Here is a 26,560-nt window from a genome sequence, read left to right as displayed (position 1 = left end):
AGTCAAACTGTCATAAAATGGAGTTAAACCAAATGTTTAACTGATGTCCAGTACATGTAGCACAAGTGCTTCATGACCATACACAGTGAAACCCAACTCCACAGTAACAGAAAAAGGAAGACTTGAAGGTCTGGGCAGAGGAAGTAGATATAAATCATCGATGTGTATTTGTATTAACTCGTGTGATAAGCAATCTGCTTCCTCTCTTTTAACTGCAAAGCAAAAAAAAAAAATTTTTGCTTTCTGGTAAGAGTTTCAAAGTTTTGCAAGTTTTCCCCATCTAAGCTCTATCCTCTGTCTTCACTGTTATAACGAGATTATATCTTTATTCAAAAGTTACAGAAGTTTTGATGTGCCATGGCTAAATTCTTTCCCTGTTTCATTACTGTTAGGAGAACAAAGGGAACAAATTCAACAGCTGCACAGAGCTTTAAGCTCTCCTCTGACTGTTTTAGTGCTGCTTTTGACTGTTCTCTATACTAGCTCTGTGGTGTAGACTTCATGAAGAAAGACCCAAGGTGAGTGATCACACATGTCACACCTGAGCAAAGATATTCACATTCCCCAGAAGTTGTGTGCTGCTACCAATGCACTACAAACCTGAGGGGCAGGAAATCAAACTAGAACCGAAAGGGATCACCTTACTAATCAGTCACTCTGATACTTAAAGCAGAGATTTTACAATAAATGAACTAAAGTTGATAGCTGATTTTTCATTAATTTAACTAACACATAATACTAACTCTGGCAATGTTAAAGTGTAGAAAGTGGATCTCCCAGGGGACTGAATCTCTCAGTCAAAGCATGTTATTTAGAACGCTGTGATACAGACAGAGAACCTTTGTGGGGCAAAACACTCCAACAGGACAGCAGATGACAATTTAAGATGGCAACATTCGCAAAAAAATGTTATCCTAGCTTATTTAGAGAACTCATATGTTGCCTGTTTATAGAATAACTATAAAGAGAAGGAAGCAAGAGTTTACAGCAATACTGGCCTGCTCTGAAAGGAACTGTGTCCATGGAAATGACACAAATTAACTTGCTGTCTTTCGTGACTATTGAGCTGTTTGTGACCTTTAAGAGAAGAAAGTTAAACTAATAGCAGATGTTTGCAATCTAGTAGCAATCAAGCATACTGATTGTATGCACTTGGATACCATTAAAAATAAAAATGTGAAAGGTGCAGTACCTTTTTACTACAGTCAGAAATAGAAGTAGGAATCAAAAGCAACTGGAAAAATAACATACACTGCTGACATTTTCCCTAGCAATTTTATCATTATAAAACTCCTGCTTACATTTGGGTTCATCACTTGTAACAGCCTGAATGAAGTCACGTGGAGTCATATATAGCTGTCCTTCAAATTCTAAACTGGCAAACATACGAAACCGTTGCTCGCGAGGAGTTGCGTAAAGGTGCAAATCTTCAAGGTCTGATCTGCTTTCTGTAACCTTCAAAGACAGAAGGAAACAATTTTAATGTACAAAAAAAGTTTTGGTTTACAATGGCATTGCCATTCATCATAAAGGAACTGTAAACATAAAGGTGCATAGAGTGCAGTTGTTGGTATTCCACTGTAAATTCTTCTATGAATACTGCTATTTCGAGTATCCAATGCAATTAAAGCTACTGTACTTGGGGGAACAGAAGAAGAGAAAAGCACAATTATACCTTCAGAGTTACAAAAGTATAATATGACATTATGTCCACACATCACAAGAGTTTACATATGTCAGGATTTTATGGTATATTTACCAGCCAGCTGATTCACATGTAAACTTGGTAGTACAAAATGTTCTGAATTGTTATATCTTTGTGTAACACTGCCAAACTTTGAACAGAAAATATACTACTGCTATCTGAAAAGTTTTTTTAGCCCACAATGAGGCAAGCTGCTCTGTGGAATCAGTGTCTTGAAGAAAATGTAAGTATCCAATGTTTTTTCAGAGATGAAAACACCAAACCCAAAGGAAGAGCAACGATATAGCTAACTTCTCCCAGAATGCTAAAACAGTAATGCAGCATCTTATCACTGAAATATCCCAAGTTGCTTGTTATTCTTGTCATTTCATGCAGTATCCCTAAAATTCTTCAGCTGTCAAACTAAGGAAATGCAACAAGTAGCACATGATTGAACTAATATTATGCTTTCTTTTAACAACTAAGCAACAGACAAATAAACCTTGTTTTTCAGAGAGGCATCTAAACCCAAACAGAAGTTGGAAGATGTCTGCAGTCGCTGTCCACTAAGAGATAACTGACCTCAAATACAAACAGAAATTGGTTTTCCAAAACCCGTCTAAGAATAGACTTCAGATTTCAGCAATTAGAAGCAAAGGCACATTTATACCGGACAGTCAAAGATCGGGGCTCACTTTTCTTCAGCTTTCCAAACAAAGTCCTTAAAAAATAAAGCATTAGTAAGACTACTGCAGTGAAACAGAATTTTATGGCCTCCAGTTATAACTAGGTTTAAATCAGATTGTAAAATAGACACATCAAAAATGAATGTGTCTAGAAGAGGTCAAACACTTTCTATTTGGAAAAAAATTGATTTTATATAGGAGAGTCTTACTACTTGAATATTTTTTCTAGGACACTTTCACCAGCCTTGTAGAAGGAAGAAAGACTATTGACTGGCTATTCCTCTTTCTGGACTGTCTCTAGTATTTTTAAAATCATTGCTTTGTGTCTGTATGTGTGAAAATGTTTTGTTTCAATAGAAAAACCTGTCACAGAAAGTGAGATAAACACTTATACGATAATTTTCACGAGACTGCTCTACAGACAAATATTCTGCACTTCTGCCTGAGAAGCAGCTTTAAACCTGGGCTTTGTGTTTTTTATAATTTTCAAATGATTACCAAATTAAATATGGGTAGAAAAAAAAAAATCTAACAGCCAGTTAGATGACTACAAAGTCATCTTTGAATGATAAAAAGAAGCTAAATTCCTTTCTGACATACTCACATGCAAGCCAAAATATTTCTGTCCTATCTCACTGTCTGAATATTTTGGTCTTACTGATCCTTCAGCAGTCCAGTGGCATTCAAGCTATGTCTTCATGTGGGATTTACACAACTCAATTGTTTTGATAGAGCTTGTAGTGACACAACTGATTATCCCTGTATTTGAAGTTTAATAATCTATCTTATTTTTGATACCTGTGTTATTTTATCACTATTACAAACATGCTTTTTGAATACATTCAGGTTGTAAGCATGAGTAATAAAGCAATATTTCTGCAAAGTCAATTTTCAGAAAAGAAACTGCTTCAAGGCCATATTACACATGCAGTATGTATAATTGATTGCAATCAGTCCTAATCAATCATACACAATCAAGGGAATCTGTAGATAATGTCTCTCTCAAATATCATCTTAGTTTTGATCACTGTTACCATTTTGAGAACATGTTCAGATTCTTTGCTCTCTCAAGAAACTCTGTCTCAGGTACCACTGCTTAGTATTTTGTTTGAGAGGCTGAGAAAAGCATTTGCTAAATTCTCAGACACATATTTCAATATTATCTTAAGGACTCTATGCTACTACAAGTATAAAATAACATGCTGCAAACATGGAATTTTCAAGACATGCTTAAACTTAATACATGTCAGTACTCAGGTCTGCAAAATCTTAACTTCTGCCTCATTTTTCAGTCTAGTTTCCCTCTGACTATATAGCAATGCCAATATTTCATGCTCTGGCTCAAAGTCATTGTCACTTGATATGAATACAGCCTGCCACCAAAAAGAGTAGCACCTCCCTAAAGGCCCAATACCCACATGCCATTGCTCTGCCACTTTATGTTCATTTTTCCAAGTGTCAAATTAGATAATGGAGCTGGTCTGACTGAGAACTTTTCTTTTGGTGGTGTTATTTTTTTAGCCAGATAAATGCCTGGATCTACTCCACAAGAACAGTTATTTGTTTCAAAACCTAGGCCACAGGAACTTACAGATTATGGAAAAGAAAATACCACCCATTCCAGCAGCAAGCTCCACCTACTTCTAATTAAAGTGAAGGGAAAACTGCAAGCTTAATTTATTCCAAGGAATAAAAACACCACTTTATTTTAAACTTTGTGGTTTTATCTGAAAGAACTTGTTTTAGTTATTTCTGCTATTGATCCAACATGAATTTAAATAAATGTACTCAGGGCCTAACATGTATTGGATGACTGGTCCATATACTAAATGGCCAAATAAAAGCAAGGTTTGGCTGCAGAAGACTCCAGACACACACCTTAGTAAACTGACAAATAAAACCATCTTTGGAATAATATTACTTTTTGTCCAAATGTCTTGTTCAGAGCTTTTCTGCTTCTATTACTGTTTAATAGATTAGGAACTATATGATTTTTAAGGTCCCTTCCAAAACAAAGCACTCTATGATTCTATGAACAAGACACAGAAAGTAGATGTTGGATACCTCTGGGAAGGTACTGTTGGTGAAGGAGTGAACAGCATTCACTAAGATTGCAATTTGTATTCGAAGTTTCAAGAGCTTATCCACACTAAATCTCTCTGTAATTATCAACAATCTTCAAACACTTTCATGAAAGTAAATCTCTTTGACAAACAAATGAGGGGAGATTTTTAATGCTTCGTTTACTAACCTCTTGGCAATCCTGCCTACTAATGACTGTGATCTTCTGTAATGTTATGGTTCTCTGCCTTTTAAAAATGGACACAGCCATTTCCTTCAAGCAGAACATCACAAATCTCCCAACAGCAGCATCATCACAATTTTAGATGCAGAACTGCTTTGTAATTAGAAATTTGGGGGGGGGGGGAAGACCACAACTGAAACCAAGAATCTAGCTGGTAGACAAAATTTCCATCCTTCCAACTTCACAACTCAAGAAGTAAATAAAAAGAGGCAAGACTGAAGCTTATGTGCGCTCACAAACAATATATTATCTTTTCCCTATTCTCAAAAAATTCTGAGTGTTAATAGTTGTAATCAAATCATGGTTATCATCCTCCCACCCTTCCTCCCTCAAACTCTGGTACCTTGCTGCTCCATATTTCACCACCCACTCCCTGTCCTCCTGTGCCATACCCTTGCAGAATGACTGAGGATGGAACACAGCACCTTTTTTGGGGTGTTTAAATCAGCTGAAGAGAAAAAATTATCTTGGCCTACTTTCCTGCTGTTCCCTAACACAGAATCGTGCATACATATACCTAACTCACCCATGGAGAAGACATTTCAAAGCACTTTCTAAAATGGATTCAGCACTTATCTGCAAACCACAATCAGACAAAGAAAACAGAAGGAAACATTTTCCATAAGAAAGTCCATTTTAACATCAGGGTATTGAAACAAGGTAAATAAAAATTAAATTGAAGACCAAATAGTAATTTGGCAGGGTACTTCTCTGAGCAGAGAGTATCATTCTTCAATTATGAGCACTTCCGTTTTCTATCTCTGCTACAGACATATCACAAACAGCCTAAAGTACCTGGAAAAGGCTTCAAAAGTTTCAAATTTTTTACAGAAATGAAAATATGACAATGCTCTCTAACATGTTTCAATGACTTAATATAGTTACTAAAAACTCTTTTCTGTAAGTCCTGTATTTAGAGAGGGCCACCTAAAGCCCTGCTTCTTCTAATAGTACCACTATATGTGTCACAAAGCAGTAGTCCTTTAGAGGCAGATCTTTTTTACAGACACTTGACATTTTTAAGTCAATCAACTTTGAAATCATTCCTTGCAGAACCTCTTCAGAGTGACACCCCTCCATATTTCCTCCCCCTTCATAGAAAAAAATCTGAGTGAAGAAAATCTAGGCTTTCTATCAAGCAAATTCAGTGTTCAAAATCCTTTCCCATTATGAGTTCACCTTTCATGTACTGTGTCTACCAACAGAGACAAGTCAAAATGCCCTGAAAGTCTGGTGCTGTCACCAATGGTGTCCATGTATTACTTGAACCATGGCCTAATCTCCATTTCTGGTCCCATGCTTATCTCACTAGCTTTCTTATCTCAGAGACATGCTCAGTCAGAATTTGGTATAACACGAATTAACCTGTATGGCCTTCCAGTGAATCCATCCAATAACTTTGCATTGACGGCCTAACACATGGCATGAGCCCACAGGGGCATTAAAATAGCTAAAATTTTACAGTAGTTATGACCCCAATATCAATAAGTATTAATGATGTGGCTCAGATTCACTGTGAGTAAAGTGCAGAAGACAAAATGCTACATAATTACTCCTTCTATTAAAAACCACAGATGTTCTTTGTCAAGTGTGAGTCTTGTACTACATTAGGTCAGTAATTCGGAAGTCTTTATTCTGTGACAAAAAATATAATTTTCCCACAGAAACAAGCTTAAATCCAGATACAGAAATCCTCTCTTGGAAATTTAAAAACTGATGCCTATCAGCTCATAAAGCTCAACAGAAGTAATCTGCAAGAATCCTTTATCAAAACCCAGAATACTAGTCCAACTCCCAGATTCTGAGAATACCTACAAATAATGCAAAATATTTTACAGAACAAACAGGTAAAAATATACATGCTGTTTGCACATGAGGCAAAACGCTCCAGCAGTATCACATTAAAAAAAAAAAAAATCACAACTTTGCTGTGTTCCACGTCAATTCAGTATTCTCTTGCTTTTTCCAACTGAGATAAAGGTGAGACTATTTTAGCTAAAGAAGCCAACATTTACTACTAAAAGTACATTTTGCTTGCAGTCAAAATTATGTTTGTTGTAGTAGTTTAATCTTTAATTTATTTCAAGTGAGTAACTTTCTTTGAATTTTTGCTTGCAAAGTAATCTGTCTTCCATCAATGAGAATCTGTGCAAATCATTAAAATAAAAAGGTTTTCAAAGCAATGCTGTTCCCAACTTCCTTCGTTTATATTTGACTTCAGGCTTATTTAATATGCTCCCATGTAGATAAAAGTAGCACAATTCTGTTTTCATGCTGGGTGGCCAAAAGGTTAAACGTCAAGTTCCCAGTGTGGGAAAATCCCAAAGTAGACAAAACTGTTTTGATGCTTACTGAAGTTGTCTTTCTAGCAGACAACTTAGATGTAGTACAGCCAACAATTCTGTTAGTTGATCCCGCTTCACTGAGATACGGACATTATTATATTAAAGTATTTACAAGCACAGGAAGCTAGAGTGTATCTAAAATACTGTAAAAAGGGCCATGTTCAAGTACAATTGTGTTACAGGAAATCCTTGGGTAACAGTGTTTAACTGTAAGCACAGCTATTCCAGAAATCCTTTGAAGTAAGTATTATGCTAAAATATTCTCCAACAGTCCTTCTTAGATTAGTTTCACATGGAAGTTACTTAACCTCTAGCAGCTCAAGAAGCTTTAGTCAGTGTGTATATCCTGCACGTGCTTCACCGCATGCAGCACTAAAACATACAAGTAGCTGCATCCATCTGTCCCAAACATGCATTATCCTTTTTTAACATTAGGAGGAACACAGAATTAATGATGAAAGGTAAACCTTCCTTTTTCTTCAGCATGGCTCTCACTACAGCTGCCTGGCAAGCAGTATTCTTCTCGGGATGATGCCAGTAAGGAGCTTCATCTGTGATCAGCCGAAGAGCAAACCATCTTCCTACATTTGGCAATTGACCTATGACATGAAAAACCATTTGCTACAAGTGGCTTCTGCAAAAATGATGCTCATGCATCTTTTGGAACAGCATCCTCTTCGAGCAGGCAGAAGAGTCTCTTTCCTAGGGAAGTTTGCCTTGCTTTTTGGAGTTAAAAGTTTTGTTCTTCATTTCATGGAGATGGAAATACATGACATAATGCACTTAGAAATGTGCTGCTACAAATAAACTTGACCTTTTGAGTATTTTCACAAAAAGGGAATTTGACAGTACTGCTGAGGTACGAGGAAAAACCCTCTGGAAACCTCCGAAGTATGCAGCTTCCTTCTCCTGGAAATCAATGTGCCTTCAAGAAATGTGATAAAGTACACATTCCATGTCTGTCTCTCCCTGCCTCCCTCTTAATACCTAAATCACCTCTAAAGGAAATGACTCTTAGAGACCAACTCCTAAAAATAAATAGAGGCCTGGAGTTCACTACCTTTACACAATGACAACATGACTACAAAAAAGATCTCTTAGGAGTGCAAGAGGCATCATGTGTATTGCCAAGACCATTTTAATAACTTTTACTAATAATGCTGGACTTCTGGAGGTAAGAAACTGGACGACAGTATTAATTTCTCTGAGGAAATCTGGCACTGGATTATGTTTTTAGAAAATTGTTATATTTCTTTGAAAGAAACATGATACACAGCTGTTCCAACAAGGTAAATACTTCATAAGCAATATGTTAGAGCAGGGCTCTTCTTGGGTCAATATCATTCTCAGTTACCAGTACGGAGAACCTGTATCAAAATAACAGCTCATTCAAAGAGATTCCTGCTCTGCATAAGCATCTCCTAGACTTTAAAGGAGCTGTCAGCCAGCAGAGCTCTTCCAGTCTTCACCAAAACCTTCAGACACAAAACTAGCACCTCCCAGTGCAAAATTTTACTTTGATTCTGAGGCAGCAGTCTTGGAATTAAAGCTGCTGCTTTGTTATAGCGTACAAGATTTCACTCAAGGTAATCACATATAAAGCTGTCATGACTGGAATTATTCTCAGAAAGCATCTGGGAAAAGGTAATCCTGTAGGGAGCTTAGCTTCATGCTGCTTCTGTAACAAATTTTACTCTCCACCAGAACACCTCCAATGATATGCTCAATCAAGCAAGTATACTTTTGCACTGATCACATGATCTTTGTCTGATCAAAATGCCTGCCACACCACTGATCCCATATTGGTGATGCATATCATAGCTTACTTGACTTCTAACAAAGAGCATCTTCTCACTCATCTGTACATAAATTCACAAATCTATTGCTCATCAGGTTTCATACTGTAAAAGCCTCATTGAACATGGGGACAGATGTGCAGACCATTTTGACACATTGTTTCTCTACGAGTCTGAAACACATTTTTTTTCCCAGTTACTCTCAAATGGTGTGCCTCATTTCTGAACTGGCCAAGAAAGTGTCCCATCAACATCTGTGTAATCATCGCTATTACTCTTGGAATCTAAAAGCCCCTTTAAAATTTACTTGTTCCATAAATCCTAGATGACAGCAGTAGGACAAAGCAACTAACTAGCAAGATATATATGATAATCTTATATTCTTACATATGCCATCACTACTGCCAAGCATTATTTCGACTCAGTAACAGAATCTCATGAAAAATCAACCGTAGTGATACTAACTGGGATCAGCAAACTCTCAAAATACTTTCACAAGCCATATGAAAATTACCTGGAAGCAGGTGACCTGCCAGAAAAGAAAGTTGTTCTTTGACAGTCAAGATGTAAACTAGGTTAACTGTCATTTTTTAGTATTTGGTGGTATCAGAAAACTGTCCTGCTGTCTGCTGGAGCTTCCTAGATGAAACAAGAAGGCCATTTCACTTATTAAACTTTTACAGAAATTCTTCTGAAGAAACAAGAGAGACACATGGAAATTCAAGACTAGATATTGTACTTAGTTTGGCTTTCTTTACAGTAGTTGGTATGGTGTTATGTTTTGGATTTGTGACCAAAACAGTGCAGATAACATAGAGATATCTCAGCTATTGCTGAGCAGCATTGGCTCATTCGAGGCTTATTCTGCTTCTCACACTGTCCCACCAGCAAGATAACTGGGGAGGCACAAGAAGCTGGGAGGGGACACAGCTGGGACAGCTGACCCCAACTCACCAAAGAAAGCTTCCATACAATATAACTGTGCTCAGTAATAAAAGTTTTGGGGAAGAAAGAGGAAATGGATGCACACACATTCGGAGTGATGGCATTGTCTTCTCAAGTCACCATTATGTGTAATGGAGCCCTGTTTTCCTGGGGATGGCTGAACACCTCCCTGCCCATGGGAAGCAGTGAATGAATTCCTTATTTTGGTTTGCTCGTGTGGCTTTTGCTCTGCCTGTTAAACGTCTTTATCTGAACGCATTAGTTTTCTCACTTTTACACTACCAGCTCTCTCTGCCATCCCACTGTGGGAGGGTGAGCAAGTGGCTGTGTGGTGCCTGCTAGCCAAGGTTAAACCCCAACGTTATAGATGAGACAGCTGCAGCTATCTTGAATCCTTGCGAATGCTCTGAGTATCTAAATATTTTACTTTTTTACTGAATATCACTTTTTGTGATACTGTTTTCAGTTATAAACTTACTATGTGTTAACCATTAAAAATGAAATTATCCATTCTCAGTTGCTGTTTCAGAACAATTTTTTTTTGAATGAACACAAAAAACTGTGGGAGGAGATAGATTTCTTTTTCCCACATTAGAACACTAAAAAATTTTTAAGACTCTCTGACAAGTCTATGTTTATACAAGTCTATACATTATGGCTGTCTATGTTTTAAAAATTTAAAGGATTTCAGGTCTTGCAAGGGCTGATCACTTTAGTGTCAGGACTGAGGGGTTTTTTTAGAGGTTATTCTGTCCCCCAGGGGTGATGCAAGAAACCAACAGTGTAACTGCTTTCACCAGCTAGCTGCTCTAGATCTCTCTACCAAGACACTGACAGCAGAGATACCAGCTGCTTCTTGCTTCCAGTGGTCTAAGCAAATGCATTTGGGAAAAGCATGCTGCTAGAGGGAAGATTAAGGAAGAAACACACAAGTGGAAATATTAGGATGAAACAGAAAAGTGTGGCTTGGATAGAGGAGAAAAAAAAAGCTGTTGCATTATTTGCTTCGGTGTAATGAAACGCAGACTGAGATGGGAAATGAGATGGGGGAACTAGGGAAATGGGAAAGTGGGGGAAGGACAACCCTCGAAAGCCCCAGAAAACAGTGTCAGACTTTATGCATCAAGAATAAAGAAGAAACACCCAAAAGCAGCTAGAAAGAATCCCAAGATACTTGACCCTCATCATTTGTTGTTGGTCAGTACTTGACAGAATTGTAAAAATCTCCTAACAAAACATGCATCACAGTTCCATCAAACTCATCTATACAGAAGCTGCAGGTTATCATCCTCCAGCCATTAGTCTAAACACACTCTGCAGTATATCCAAGAGCTCCAGCCTTGATCCTAATAACACTGACACTTTTATGATTTTTCACAACAGAATTTTCTACTTCCAACATTATTATGCTTTTTAAACTGTTAAACTCTATTAAGGTTGCAAGCTCAGCCCTTAAAATTAGGAATTAAAAAAGTTATTGTCACTACCATGAATACCATTCAATGCAATATGAACAGTATTCACATCCTTTTTTCCACCTCTGGAGATGTTTCAGAAATCTGTAGTGAGAGAGTTGGTGCTCATCATAGGTCTAGAAGGCAATTATAAACGGATCACAGATAAAGCTCCTGGTCAAACTACTCTTGGTAGTTCACCATCTAGATCTGCTTTCAAACTATGGTCTTTCCCCACTGCTATACAAGCCTTTTGCAGCACGAGAGTCACTAATAAAAAAAGCACAGGAACCCACTACCTCAGACCAAAAGTTTCACAGCTGTTTTCCACATAGGACCATGGTGTTTGTCTTTAAAGCTGTGTTTGTCTTCAAAAAAATAGCCCGTGTATACATTGAAAACACATTTTACATATTTTTTTAATTTTACATGGATTAAAATATAACCTTAATTCTAAATTTGCAACCTCAGTCCTTTTACAGTGATGTATCTGAAAATTCACAATTATACATCCGACTAAATTAATTGACTATTCTAGGGTGCAGGAGCCATATTTCCCCTGAAAAAAGACTGAGAATTAAGACTGGCCAAGTAAAACAGTGTTAAGTTCTGTCAAATCAAACCAGTATGAAAATCTGGAGGAGTTTGTCTTCAGTCCTCTATACCACAGTAACACACTTAAGAAACAAGTACATGAATAACCAAAAACACCTGGCTCAACTTCCCTTCATAAAGGATGCTGCCAACAGAATCTGCATTTCAGGTAATGACACAGGGCAAAAGGGCTGATAACATTCATTCTTAAGACCAAGGCCTCTGCTGCAAAAATGTAGATCCTGCTCCCAAAGACAGTTTAAAATAAACTTGGTATACAGAAAGCAGGCCATTTGCACCACTGATTTCCAGTCTTAGCAGATCCCATACTGACAAACTGCCTAATTACAACTCTTGACATTTTTAAATGAAAAAAACCCCACCCCTATCATTACCACGTTACCCATGTCACGGTGTGGAGTTTCTCCCTATCACTTCATTTTCCAGGTAAACTCCAACTGTTTCTTGTCACCCCTGGTTACTCAACCTGTGTTTTCTCTGAACTAGTTCAGCTGAAGCGTTATTTGTCATAATGCTGTCACTTTGCACGAAGCTCCGCGTAAACCTTTCACTCTACAGGAAATTTTATACTAAATTGATGACTGTCCTAAGTATAAAGAAGCTGAACTCAGGTTTTGAGCTGCTCCATTTGCAAACCGGCAGTCTCTATTAAAGAAAGGTTCGGACAGCACCAGGCGCAGCCAAGGCGCGTCAGTGCCCGCTCTCCGCCGCGCTCCGGTGACAGCCCGTCTCTCCCGAGGGGCCACAGCTCCTCCCGGGGCCCTGACTCGCCTCCTGGCCCCGGGCCGGCCCCACGCAGGGTCACCTCTGCGCCACAGCCCGGGAAGCGCCCCCCCGACCGGTCGCCCCTGGCAGAGACGGTCCCGCTGCGAAAGGACGCGCACACACCTACCGTCTCCTTGGCAGCGGCCGCCACGGGGATAGAGAGCAGCGCCCGGGCCCCTGCCGGCTCCCGGGAAGGCTCCCGCCGGCGCTCGTACAGCTGGTACCCCGCGTACCCGGCGAGAGCCGCCCCCGCTGCCGCCAAGCCCAGCTCTCGCCGCCACCGCCGCGGCCCCGCCGGCCCGACCCCGCCGCCGCCCCACAGCCGCCGCGCCGGCGGAGCGCCGGGCGCGGGCCCCAGGCGGCGGCGCCACCGCAGGAGGGAGCGCAGGGCGGCCATGGCCCCCTCCGCCCCAGCGCCGGGCTCTCCGAGCCCCCGGTGCCGGCAGAAGCCTCGCGAGAAGCGGGGAAGGGGAGGGGAACCGAGCGGCCCCGGCAGGCCCCGCCCCGCCCGCGCCACCGGGCGCCCCGCGGGCACCGCGCCGGGATCCCGGCTGCTGGCTCCAGGGATAGGCAGCAGCCGGCGGCGGGATGTGCGGTGCCACTGGCGGGCCGCCGCCAAGTTGGTGGAGATAGGAGGTGGTCAGACCAAACACGAAGAACGAGCACGACCCTGGATCCACCCAGTTCAAACCAAAGTGCCTGGGAAAGGGGATGCGTGGGAACTGCCGCGACTGCGGGCAGAGCTGGCACGTGTGCCGTGGGTCCTCGGTAACGTGCTCTAGAGCCTGACCGCGTGATTCCAGGGCCGTGCTCCCAAGGGAGTGTGCCGCACGACGCAGCAGATGTATCTTTGCCATGTCGGCAGCCTCTCCTGTGATAAATACTCTTGGCGGCAGGTAGCCTCCTTAGCATAACCAAGCAGTAGTTAAAGACCAGTGGTGAAAGATGAGCGTGGTCTTTTGTCCCTGCTTGGTGCTGATGGGCGATACACTTCGTCAGGCGTTTCATGTTAGGCCATTCTTCCATGGTACAACCTGCATCGCCACCTAGGTTTCCTTGAAACTTCATAAACTGCAAACACACACTTCAAGACATAGCACACTGTATGGCATTTTTTTGCAATGGCCAGGTAGAGCCTCAGTCTTTTGTACATAACTTTTTTCCCAAGTTTCAGCCTATTATTCTTTTTTCCCTCCTAAATCTTTGATGGCTTTGTATATTATTATGAAAAAGATTTTGGGAAATACACAAACCATAACTCATTTCAATAGCTTTAAGACACTCTCATGCATTTTCATATTCTAAAAAACATTTCAGTGACACAGTGATACCGTGTCAAGGGAAAAGTGTGGCCGTGTTTGTCAACAGACAGTCTGTCAGATCATGCAACTCTAAGCATGGCCATGGTTGAATTTCCTCAGAGCTGCAGCTGGAAAGGCAGGTATCTGAGCTGAATGATAGGTTTATTGCATTTCTTTCAATATTTTAGAATACTGTAAGCAAATTCATCCCTCAAGTAATTCTCTTGACTTCATTATTCCCATTTTTTTTAATTTTTTTTTACCTACGCTTTATTTTATAGTATGTTGTATGTATAATTCCCAGTCAAAAGTTGTCTCCAAATCTGAGTTATATCTGTGTACTAAATGACTAAAAGCCAATATGTAGGTGTCAAGGCAATAATAGTTTCAGATGCTTAATATGACTGAAACTGGAGTACTTTTCCTGCAGTTACATGACTAACCATCTAGTCTGTAAAATTCTGTAGAATGTGTCTCGAATCTTTTCAGTTCTAGCTGCCTCATTAGGAGACATCATTCACCAATACCATTACCTTTTTCAAACAGCCTACTTTTCCTGTTTGGCTGAGAAAGAAACCACTTTTGGTCAATGTAGTGTCCCAAAGTAAAGCTGTTAGGAGCTCATCAATCATGTACACTGTGGACATGAACCATGATTTATCTCCCTGTTCACATTGTTTCCCTGAAATTGGTAAGACACATTTTAATGACTTTTCAATAACACCTTTAGGCTAAATTTTTTTCACTTCAAAAAATCCAATACACATCTGCAGCTACTTACACCTGGATATATTAGTCAGAACCTCCCTGGTGAGCTATTTGCTCAGGAACAAAAGCAAAATTTATTTGTGCAGCAAGTCAAAAAACATAAGCTGCCTGCACATCTTATATACACGGATTCAGAAAGCATATAATTTAAAGAAATCAAGGTGGTTTTAAGCCAATGATTCACTTAGAGAACTAATAAAGAAGCTGCCAAAGGAGGCATTTGAATGTTGATATATGGAAACAGTCTATTCTCACTGGATGTAACCATGTAAATGTGTGCTTGCTACCTAGCTTCTCTGTTGCATTCTGCTTATACAGGAGTTTATTCATGTGTGTCCACAAAAACATGGACAAAAAAAATCAAGAATCTTAAAAAGCCCTATGAATTTCTAACTTAATTTAAAGAAATAAAACAAGAAATGAAGGTGTAAGAAATGCAGAGCTTCCTTTCCATAGGAAAAGAATTTTTTTCAGCATAGTTTTTCTCTCATTTGAGTTTTTGCAAATAGGTAGATATATTTATATATACATGTATGCATACATACCTGCAACTGCATCTGTTCAGAAGAGAAAGTTGTGAATGTTTTTTAAATCTGCGTGTATTGCATTTTAAAAGCTTTTGATCATCAGACTATGACCTGATTTGTACATGGAGCCTTGGAAAAGGTTCTGTTCTTTCTAGTAAATTCTGCGCAGAAATACTCCTTGTTTCATTCAGACTTGCAGTGCTCAGAAAGGCACTTGCAGCTTCTGCATGTTCTGCTTGCCTTGTTGAAAGTAGCCAACCATGTTTTCTTGTCCAAATCAAGGAAGAGTCTTGAACTGATCATGATACCCAGGTATCTGTAGCTGGACATACTCTTTTATGTTATACTTCGTGGTTTTTGTTCTGCCAAGTGTTTTCTTTCTCGTGTATTCATGAACCCTCCCAGTATTTTATGTCATTAAAAATTTACGGCTGGCACAGCAGTGTTGTAAGAGAGTTTTAAAATTAATAAAGGTGCAATAAATTGCAGGACATACAGTTTTATAACAACCAGGATCTTTATAGATACATAGATATCTCTCTCTTTCTATCTATCTATCTATCTATATATATAGACTATCTGTGAAAGATTGCAGTCCCTTGCTTTGTCCACTCCCTTTGTAGGCACCAGATTTTGCTTATGACAACATGCTATTCTTGGTAAATATACAGTAATTATATTGTCTATAGAAGCCAGAACTATTTGGTATGGAAATAAAAACTCAACGACATATGTATTTGTTCAATGACACTGAAAGTGCCGTCTCTAGGAAGTATATGTAGAGTTGATTAGATTGTACTGTATACTTTAAGTTGAATTATGTACTCTTGTAAAAACTCTCTTCCAAATTATTTAACTTCCCATGGTAGAGTCTCAGAAGGTGCAAAAAAAAATCTTTAGTGTTATCTTTTCCTGTCACATGACTAGTGCAAACACACAAAAAAAATCTTATCTTTTTGTTTCTTTTCTGGTACTTTATAGAACAGCATAACCGGTTTAGTGCCCAGACATTAAAGACTCCACTCGGAAAAGATCGATGTTGTGTATTCCACTCTACTTTAAATGTTTCCATTATATAACAGGAAAGATTTAGCCATAAGGGTCTTTCAGTGTGTGATGGCTGAAGATTTTTTTTTTTTAAAAAAGCCATCCTTCTCTACTGGAGACAGTGGTGCCATCTGACCAGAAAACCCCTATACTATTTGTAGGACTCGAAGGTTCTTCTTGGACCCAGGAACAGTACCTGTATAGGAGCATCTTTAGGCTGAGAAGAATATACCTCCTCCATTCAGCTGTACCATCCTAGTGCATGTACTGCAACTCAGCAGCTGTGATGAGCAGTTTCATCTTGACCTGCCAGTCATGTCAATAAAAATACTTGATGTGTGTTTCAAACGTTTTAGGTATATTTGAGTAATCAGTGTACAGGCTACTTGAGAAATAGGTGCCATATAGATTATTCAGCTTTGATCTATTTCTTTGATTTAGCACTACAATTAAGTAGATTTGCTTCAAAGAGAAAGCTCATTGGTTGATGTTTTACACTGATGTGATAATGTTTACACAGATGTGCTTTGAAATCTCGATTATGGTGGATTTTTGGGTCCCACCACATGACAGGCTCCTGTTATCTAAAAGGTAAAATAATATAACATCTATCTGTAACTGCCTTCAGAGCAGGTCTGCCTGTGCTCTCTTCTGAGGTGATTTATCTGATCATTGTATTTAGCATTAATTTTTTCAGTTTTAAATCCTTCCACAGTAAATCACTTGCTTTAAAGCAGCCTTTTTATAATTCAGGTGCACACAGGGGCAGTACTTAGGACTGCAGTGATGAAAAGGTGTAGCATTACCTGCTTTAAAGCACCTGCCAATTAATTAGCCCTATACTCTCCGTAGCAAATAAAGGTAAGCAATCAAATCCATTTGATCTCTCAGATTTAGACTGTGACTGAAAAGACCACGAAGCAAGATGGGAGAACTAATCTCTCATGATTCTCTGCAACTTTTTTGTTTAAATGAAACCTTAAACTGCCAAGTGATTCTCTTGAACTTTTAAAAGAATTAACTGTGAAAGATCTTGCATTTTATACTCTAATACTGTGTTTTAACATAGGCAAGGAACTGCATTGCGTTCTTAAATGCTAAGATGGGTCATGTCATTTCAGCCCTAAAATTCATTAGACCTTACAGAAAAAACAGGAAAGATAGCAAAAGTTAAGCTCTTAGATTTAATATAACATTGTTTTACCATTGCTGATAATGAATGAACATGTGTTCCACCAATGCATTTGCATGCATGAACTGTTCTAATTTGGGGATGAAAAAAAAGCATATGCTCATCTTGAACAGGACAGCAAAGTGCCAAACTCTTTCAAAACGCTGTGGAAAGACAGCAGGGAACTTTCAGTAGATGATATTGCTAATTTGTGATGTTCCCAGACTTTGGCTATGGGCCCGATGCAAAACCCCAAAGAAGATGGATTAGATGAGCCACCTCTCAATCTTTCTTTCTTTTTCTCGGCAAGTTTTGAAAGTACGTATTGCAAGCAATGTGTTGCCCATTTATGTTTTTAAGACCTCCTGTCAATACCCAAATGCTATAGATCAGTTTCATGTCACATTAATGATAAATTAAATGTAAGGTAGAATTTGCAGAGGGGAAAACACCTTCCTTGACTATGCCAATTTCTTTAGAAATCCCCGTCCTTGTAGTTGAAGTGATAAAAGGGAAGGGTAATGCATGTACATTTTATTAGCGTTTTAGAAACAAGGAGTAAAACTGTCAGATCTTTGTTTTTTTTCTTTCATGTGTGTCTGGGCAGGTCTAACCCTCAGGTAACGCCCTTTCTCCTTCTTCCCTCCTGCCTCTCCTTGCACCTGTCCACGTAATGCTCCGCCAGCTCCCGCCCGGGACCCGCTCCCGCCCGCCCCCCGCTGCCCGCTCCGCGCCGGGGCCGCGCCCGCGCCGCGCGTGTGCGCGCCCGTCAGTGCCCGGCTGCGCGCCGGAGGCGCGCCCGGAGCCCCCTCCCCGCCGTCAGCGCAGATCAGAGGAAGGTGCGAGCGGAGTTGGAGCCGGTTTACAATTTCAAACGCGGCCTCCCCGCAGCGCCTTCATTAGCATATGTCAGGGGACCGCCGTACATATATACACGCGCGCGGGGCGTATGAACAGCACCCCGCTGCCTGGCTCGCACCAGCTCGGCTTGGCTCAGCTCGGCTTGGCTTAGCTTGGCTCAGCTCAGCACGGCTCGGCTCCGCTCGGCCCTGCCGGCTCCCCATGCTTGGGGCTCCGCGGCGCACCCCCACATGCCCACCGGGAGAGGCCGGCAGCCCCTCTCCGCCGCCGCCGCCGCGCCCTAGCCCGCTCGCCCCGCGCCCCCATGGCTCCGCTGGCCGAGGTGGGCGGCTTCCTGGGCGGCCTGGACGGCCTGGGGCAGCCGGTGGGTGCCCACTTCTTGCTGCCGCCCGCCGGGGAGCGCCCGGCGCTGCTCGGGGACCGGCGCGCCCCGGCGGAGCGGGCGGCCCGCGGCGGTGCGGCAGCAGCGGCGGCGGCGGCGGCGGACCTGGCGCACTTGCAGGGCATCCTGCGGCGGCGGCAGCTGTACTGCCGCACCGGCTTCCACCTGCAGATCCTGCCCGACGGCAGCGTGCGCGGCACCCGCCAGGACCACAGTCTCTTCGGTAGGCGATATGGCCCCGGCGTGTGCGTGTGTGCGCGCTACCACACGCGGGTGCGTGTCTGTGCGGGTGCTGGTTTGTGTGTTTGTGTCTGCGTGTAAACGAGTCTCTGTGTACCTGGACGTGAGCAGTGTGCTCTTGGGAGAAAGGTGTGATACTGATGATGCTGAGGCAGGTGGATGAGCCCTCAGTACCGGCTTCACCCTTTGGCATTAGCCCATGGGGTCTGCACAAGGGCAAGGTAGCGAGGGAGGGTTGCTCATCCCATGAAAGCCAGGAGATGGGCATGTGTTCTTTGCTCAGCCTATGCTGGGGATCTATAAGCACATGCGTGTGCTTGCAGAGTGGGAAAAGTCGCGAGTCAGGCCGATCCTTTTTCTATTCGCTATAGGTGTCGAGCTTCTTGAGTCTTTGTAGAATAGTATAGGTCACGGACCTGGGCCTGCTGATACTTAGGCTGCATTAGACTGCTCTGCTTCACAGGACTGAACGTTGAAGCTGAGGAGCCTAAAATGCCTCTTTGCTCAAATGCTTAAAATGCTTCCCAGTCAGGTTTCTCTGTCAATAAACCCAAAAGAGGTGAAGACAACCCCCAAAAGTAAACGTTTCCTGAGATATGAGAGTAAAACCTAAATATTAGTTGTAGAAGTTGGACATCTGAACAAACCTCCTTTTGTCAACTACACGTGACTTTTGGTGTGTATTGATTTAGCAGTCCTAAAAAGGTGATTAAAGAGTTTCCTATCATCCTCCCCATAGTCAAAACAATCTGCTGAAATGGCTCTTAATTGCTTTTATAACACATGGATGTTCTAAGAAGTAGAAAAAGAGTAGTCAAACAGATCTTCTCAGAAGGAAGTTTTCCTACAGCTTGTAAACGTGAAGTAAATCTTTGCTTTAAAAGGAAAATCAAGTTAGCCCCAGATCTAACATTTACTGGGCTTTTTAGAATTGTACTACCTTTATTCTACTGCTGTTCTCAGTAAGTTTGCCTGATCTGGTTTCTTTGTGGGTTGTATCACCTGCTATCGTAGTTTTGGAAAAGGGTGGCTTTGAAAGTGATATCAGAAAGACAAAATACCTCCACCTCCTTTATGAGACTTTTCACTTGCTAAAGCAAAAAGGATTTATTATTTTGTTGTGGTTTTTAATATAACTAAGAAACCTGCCGAAGTTGAATTAAAATTCAAAACATTTTAAATTTTTGCATAGTCTGGACAGTCCATCTGTCTGAGAGTGAAAATTGTCCTGAAATTGTAAATAGTAAATAGACAAAAAGTCATAATCAAATGCCTTATTTAAAACTACTTACCTTAGATTCAGATCTTTTTTTAATGTTTTGTGGTTTAATTGCTGAACAGCAAAATCTTAGGGATGATTCTAGCACAACTTCTTTTCGAGGCTTTGTTTACATTGTTAACAACTTCCAAAAAGCCAGTTCACACGTTCCCTTTCTTTCATGTTTTGTATATACTGTAATCTGTGCATATCAATTGGTTAAGTATGTTGACCTACCCTTGCCAAATTCAGGCTTCAAATAGTACCTCATCTCTCAAATACTTTATTTTATTAATATATATTACATTTTTGGGCAAATGTAATATAAATAATGTTGTAATCCAAACAGTAGCAAAAAAAAAGCAGCACATTTCATATACTTAAAAAGCCTGTACTGAAGACAGCAAGTTGTGTCAAGAGGTGTGGGCCCATATTCTAGATAAGATGTTTGGCAAATACTTTTTTTTTCTGTGGGTAGATATGAAATTCCCATCTGTACTTTGATTTCCATTCAAATGATCTAATAATGGATGTGTGTTTTTAAGATAACTCTATAGAAGTAAAATATGATTTCAGGTAATTCAATCCTATCTTCCAGTGTTTGAATAGGCAGTTTAGCAAATAGTGTACAATCATTCTAGATTCCAACAGCAGAGTACTGATGGCTTTAGCCTTGTGCTGAATAAAATCCTTTCATATTCAACATTAAAAAAAGTTTCTAAAATAATGTAGGATTCATGTTCCTAGATGAGGCTTCTCAAACTGCTTTCCTGTGAATGTTGAGTGCATTTCCATATAGTATTTGAAATTTCAGAGAAAGTAGACCACATTTATTATAGTATGTACATTTTCTTGTTTTCAATTGTGGTTTTGGATGCTATGTATTGTGTGCTTATGAAATGAATTAAAGTGATCCTTTTTTTTTTTTCTTCCAGGTATCCTTGAATTCATCAGTGTGGCAGTGGGACTGGTCAGTATTAGAGGCGTGGACAGTGGCCTTTACCTTGGAATGAATGAGAAAGGAGAACTCTATGGCTCTGTAAGTATCACATCCGTGTCAGCTCATACATCTTGAGGTGTTTTGATTCACTTCTTAACATTATGCAAACCCCTCAAGAAACTAGCATCTCAGCTTTCAAAACACTAACATTTTTTCCTGTTCAAATGTGTAGTATATTTTTGAAGTATACAGTATCTTTGGATACTAAAGATTCAATGGGAAAAGTTTCTCTATCCTAGATGAAGAGAACTGAAGAGATTCCTCTTAAATAATGACAAAAATAGAGAAATTAAATCAGTTATTTAAACAGCATTTACATTATGTGCTATCTAATTTTATTTTATGAATTCTGTAAATGTATCATAGTGCATACTCTCTCATCAAAAACATAAAATGCAACTGGAAAAAAGTTAGAAGGATAGTTTGAACAAATAAATGACAATTGATATAATACCTGGCTTACTTTATGTATAGTTTAATGCTCCTTTAAAAATCAGCAGGTGGTGCTTCCAGGTACCAAGTTTACAACATGAAAGCATTGCTGCAAATGCTGCGGAAAAGAGCATAATAGCATATGTCACAAATAAGTACCACTGTTATTTGAAAAATCTGAATGGTGCAAGAGTACTGGCAGTATCTTAGATCCCAGCTGGAATATTTGTGTTTAAGAATGAAAATAAGCTTGTACTCGTGACAGTTGATTTGCATCTGTTAAATAACTTCAACAAAATAGATTTTTACCATACTATCAGTCCTACTCTATTCCTTTCAGGTTTTAAAACATCTTGAGATAAAAGATGTTTTTTCTCCACTTTGGTTGTGGTTATTCCAGTTGAAAATGTGAGAAGTGATGCACACCACAAAGAACATATGGAAATACCTTCCTGATATGTTATAGTGCACCTGAGTCCCTCCACCAAATCTCATTTCTAGAACAGTAGTGAGACAGAACTCTACATAATATAGTTCCTGGAAATCTGATGAATTTTAATTAAATAATAAATAAGTAATACTTTCTTAAGTGAGTGTTATCTAACTCATGTTTAAATCCAAAATTGTGTACTTACAATTTCATGTCTTCAGATATCTAGTGACAGCTTAACATATTTTTCTTTGCTCTTTCTGCAGGAGAAACTAACTTCTGAATGCATCTTCAGGGAACAGTTTGAGGAAAACTGGTACAACACTTACTCATCCAATGTGTACAAACATGAAGATTCGGGGCGGCGATACTTTGTAGCACTTAACAAAGATGGTACTCCCAGAGATGGGACAAGGTCCAAAAGACACCAGAAGTTCACACATTTCTTGCCCCGGCCTGTGGATCCTGAAAGAGTTCCAGAACTGTATAAAGATGTGTTAGGATACAGCTGAAGAAGGAAGCAGCTTTGGAAAAGACCCAAACTGGAGCTGTTGCCCCTGCTTTCCTGGCAATGCGAGCATGAGGAACCTGCAGAGGTCTAGAATCTTGGATGCAAAGAAGCTAATTTGTGAAGGCAAGCCTCTGTTTTCTAACCTTTGGATTTAGGAGACAAAACCTTAAAGCTGAGAGTGGACCAACCTCCTTGAAACTTGTGATTTGTTTGGTAGCCAGTAACCAGAGGGAAGTGTGACTTTTAAAAATAACAAACTCTTGGAAATTTTGTCTGGATTATCTGTGGTCTGTAGATTAGCAAAGAACTGCCTACATCCTATGAATGACACAACGGCAGGAAGAAACAGAAAGAAATGTACTGTAAAATAATAATAAATCCTGAGAACTGTATATGAAGTTTTACTGGCTCCGCTTTAGTGATGGACGTTAGATGTCAATACATCGTAGTCAGAGCTGGAACTTTTCTCCAGGATGGACCTATTTATACATCTCCAGATAGCATATATTTATTTTATATATTTATTTATTAAAGAGTTTATTTTTTACTGGGATATGAAGAGAATACAACCCCTAACCCCAACGAGAAATCATTTACAGTGCCAATATTTACTCTAAATAGAGTCATGATACAGAAGTGACATTTCATAGAAAAGCATTCAAAATCTGAACGTTCATATTTCATTGCTTATCAGTTACAGATAAGTTTATATTTTATGCACGTACCATTGCCTTGTAACTGTCTTTATTTGGAAAAGAATGTTTAATTTTCTTTACCAATGAAGAGTGCCTTACAGATCTGTATGAAATTCAAACGCACATTTAAAAAGGGAATTAAAAATTATTTCACTTTATTTGGTTTACTGTTATTTTTAAATTGAGAGTCTCTTAGCACACTATGTGTAACATTTCAAACCTGCAAAAATTGTGAAGAATGTATTGCAGTTCCCTTGAAAGAAAAAGTAGTATTAGCTCTTCAAATCTTGATTCAAATCACAACATGCTTGATAGTTTTTTGCCAAAGGGTTCCTGCTATCTTTACTAACACACAAATAGCTATTCTCTGTATTACTCAAAATTTTTGTGGAGGGTTCTCATCACTATATAAGATGTTTTAATTATATTTCTTATTAATATGCTTAAGGGGAAACAAGTTCAGAGTATGACGTTTTTGATATTGCTGAATGAAAAGCTTCTATAAGTGAAGGTCGCTTCTCCACTGAGTACAGGGAAGCATAAGAAGACAACTTTCTTATCTCGATTCCCCATTTAGGGAATACTTTCAGCATAAGTTTTTCTGTGAAAAGTGTCAGGACAAAAATGAGCTGTGTCTGTGCTAGTTCCAGGTACACAACAGGTATATTGCACTAATTCAATTCAGAACTGTCAGTTATGAAGCACAAACTCATCTGCATATTAACTGAGGGGAAAGTCTGCTCTCTGCAAGAATACTAAGGGTTAATGACAGACCCTATATGATTTAGACCTAAACCTCCTGAAGCTTGCTCTCAGATGATTGCCACCTGCACGGACAAGGTTGACCTAGGAGAAGGACTACAGAAAAGGCAATTCAGGAGAGGGCAACAGTATTTGCACTGTACCAGAGGTGGTCTCATGTTTCAGAGCCAATGCTCCCAGTGGGCTCCAGCTCAAGATAACTGTTTCATTCAGTTTTATGGAATTGTATATGGTTCAAGTACTGCACATGCATCATTTAAATAAAATTAAGGTATTAATGAAAAACATTTTCCAGTATATAGCACACTTGCTAGAACCATTGCTGTACCAGAATTTCTTCCAGTCTGCAGTGAGAAGTGGATGAGCATAGATTACTGACGGACCGTAGACAAACTCATTTTACTCTCTGCCAAATAGAAATGCAATGCAGGTCCACAAATGCATGTTTCAGTGCTTTGTGGTTAGCAATATGTAACTTACTGAGGTTAAATATTTCATTTAAATGTTCTGAAAAATAGGAAGATCTACAGTGCATTGAAAATGGCTTAGTAAAATAATGTTGTAATGGACTTCAATTTAACTTAATGATTTTATGGGTGACGCTGAGTCCCATTAGTAATACATCAATAGCTAAAGACAAAAGTATATGCTTTAAATAGAAAAATTTTTCTTCTGTATCTTGAAAAGTAATTTGTTCCATGTAAGTTGTGTAAAAAAGGAGTAGCTGCTGCTCAGGATATAATTCCCATGAGTTTCTGGCAAACACTCAGTGTTTAACCATACCAATAAGAGTTATCTTTCTTTGGATCTCCACAATAGTAACTGAGGACAACTTTAAATGGTGAATAATTGGCTGAAACTTCTGGATCCAAACACCTACCTAACATATAGATGAACAAGAGTGATATATGCTTGCCCCATTCCCATTTTAGATCTATGCAAATAATCCTTGAACAAAATGTAATGGAGTGGGTACTGTGGTGATGAATGACTGAACAAAACCTCCAGACCATTGAAAAGCTGTCACAGCTTCCATTTTAGTTCTAGTGTATTGCCATTGAAGAAATACCTTGAGTTTTCCTATTTCATTTTGCAGCAGCATTTATTTGCTCTCTGTTAAATTTTGTCCATGATGTTCAGATGCATTTAACATTTTCCTGGTTTGAAAATGGTGGATGCAAAAGCAACACTTAAAACTATCTCTTTTCACATTTTAATAGACTAATAGCTTTAGTTGTCAGTTGGGTTTTTTGTGTGTGGTTTTCACTCCCACTGCAGAAAGTCCAATAGGATAGAGGGAGAAGTTTGTTCTGTTTAACCAGTAGAATTAATGATCTAGTTTACCACTCATTACATTTTGCATAACTATCAATCTGAAGGCTGTGGGCTGCTCTTAATACTATGAAGAGGGTAATCAGAAGGAGATGACATTATTCAAGGTTCAGAGGAAGTATCTGAAAGCAGAGAAAATGCCACATCTTGAAATAAATCCCTGCACGATTGACTGCCCCATTTCTGCCTTTGCTTTTTTTTTGTGTAGCAGTTGCAGCCCCACTTTCTGCTTCCCATGGATTCTCCTATTAGCTGTAAAACTTGGCCTTTTGATCTCTGAGTAGGCTGGAAATTGAGTGCTCCATGCCAGTTCTGTGTTTCTTCATATATTTTGGGGTTTGTTGTTCTCTTTTCCAAGTTGTGTCAGAAATAATATACTGGCCATACAGAATATTTTCTGAAATCCAGGAGGAACCTTGACTTCTGAGCATATTTGGAGTGAAATTGTTACTTCTGTTAATGCAGAAAATAGAATTCTTAACAGTCTTCTGTGGAAGTTTTTCAGTCGTAATAGTTACTGGATGTAGGAGAACCCAAATCCTTCTGGAAATGGGTATTTTTTGTTAGATGCACTTATATAATCAGGAAAAGTGGACAGCTAGTCTGAAAGGTGCACAGTCCTTTTATTGGTCTGAGCCATTTGTGTTTGCCTAGAGCAGTTTGTCAGGTGTAACAGCCACCTTCACTGCTTCTATCTGAAAGTCCAAATCACTGGTGTGGCCATGCATTCTGGTAGCATTCCAGGGTTGGGCAGAATTTACTTTCTGGCATGTGAGGGTCATTTAACATATTCATAACAGCTTTCATTTCCAACTACTTTAATTTCTTGATGTACTTTGTTAACTCTTTTTTTCATAGCCATCCAATCTAGCTTCAGTAACTTTATCAAGTTTACCTGAACACAGGCCTTTAGCAGCAGCTATAAGGGCAATGTTTGTGACTTATTTATTCTTATCTGCTTATCTTATCTTAATAGTACTACTGTGCCATGGCTCTAGTTATACCACTGCAAACCATTAGGTTTGCCTTACTCCTTTTTCTGTACAGCAAAGACCTAAACAGAGGTAAGACAATTTTATATTCCATAAATGAATCTTTACTATTGTCATAGTGTACTGGACCAAGCCTGGTCCTGTCAGGTACTGAGAACACTGTGGTAGGATGCTTAAGTTTTTCTTATCTTGCTATATGGAGATGCTATTGGTAAGGAGATCTTTTGGAGATCTTTACTGTATTTGTTCTTTCACT

The 26,560-nt window shown here is 39.6% G+C and overlaps 2 protein-coding genes across 2 annotated transcripts in view; one reads left to right on the top strand and one right to left on the bottom strand.

Annotated features, from left to right (window-relative positions):
• The window catches only part of MICU3 (mitochondrial calcium uptake family member 3), a 52,096-nt gene extending 39,247 nt beyond the window's left edge, over positions 1-12,849 (bottom strand). The window contains exons 1-2 of the mRNA XM_032685157.1: positions 12,723-12,849; positions 1,302-1,455 (exon numbers count right to left, since the gene is read on the bottom strand). Coding sequence (XP_032541048.1) covers positions 1,302-1,386 — 85 coding nt within the window. The 5' untranslated portion in view covers positions 1,387-1,455; positions 12,723-12,849. The remainder of the gene's footprint in view (positions 1-1,301; positions 1,456-12,722) is intronic.
• Positions 12,850-18,559: 5,710 nt separating this feature from the next.
• FGF20 (fibroblast growth factor 20) lies at positions 18,560-23,336 on the top strand. Its single transcript, XM_032686182.1, has 3 exons — positions 18,560-18,875; positions 21,086-21,189; positions 22,279-23,336. Exons 1-3 carry the CDS (start codon positions 18,575-18,577, stop codon positions 22,522-22,524), a joined length of 651 nt encoding a protein of 216 aa, XP_032542073.1. The 5' UTR covers positions 18,560-18,574; the 3' UTR covers positions 22,525-23,336.
• Positions 23,337-26,560: the final 3,224 nt, after the last annotated feature.

Source organism: Chiroxiphia lanceolata, chromosome 4 (assembly GCF_009829145.1).
Source record: "Chiroxiphia lanceolata isolate bChiLan1 chromosome 4, bChiLan1.pri, whole genome shotgun sequence".
Taxonomy (NCBI): Eukaryota; Metazoa; Chordata; class Aves; order Passeriformes; family Pipridae; genus Chiroxiphia; species Chiroxiphia lanceolata.
The sequence above is the reverse complement of the archived record's forward strand: the minus strand, read 5'-3'. Positions and strand labels throughout refer to the sequence as shown.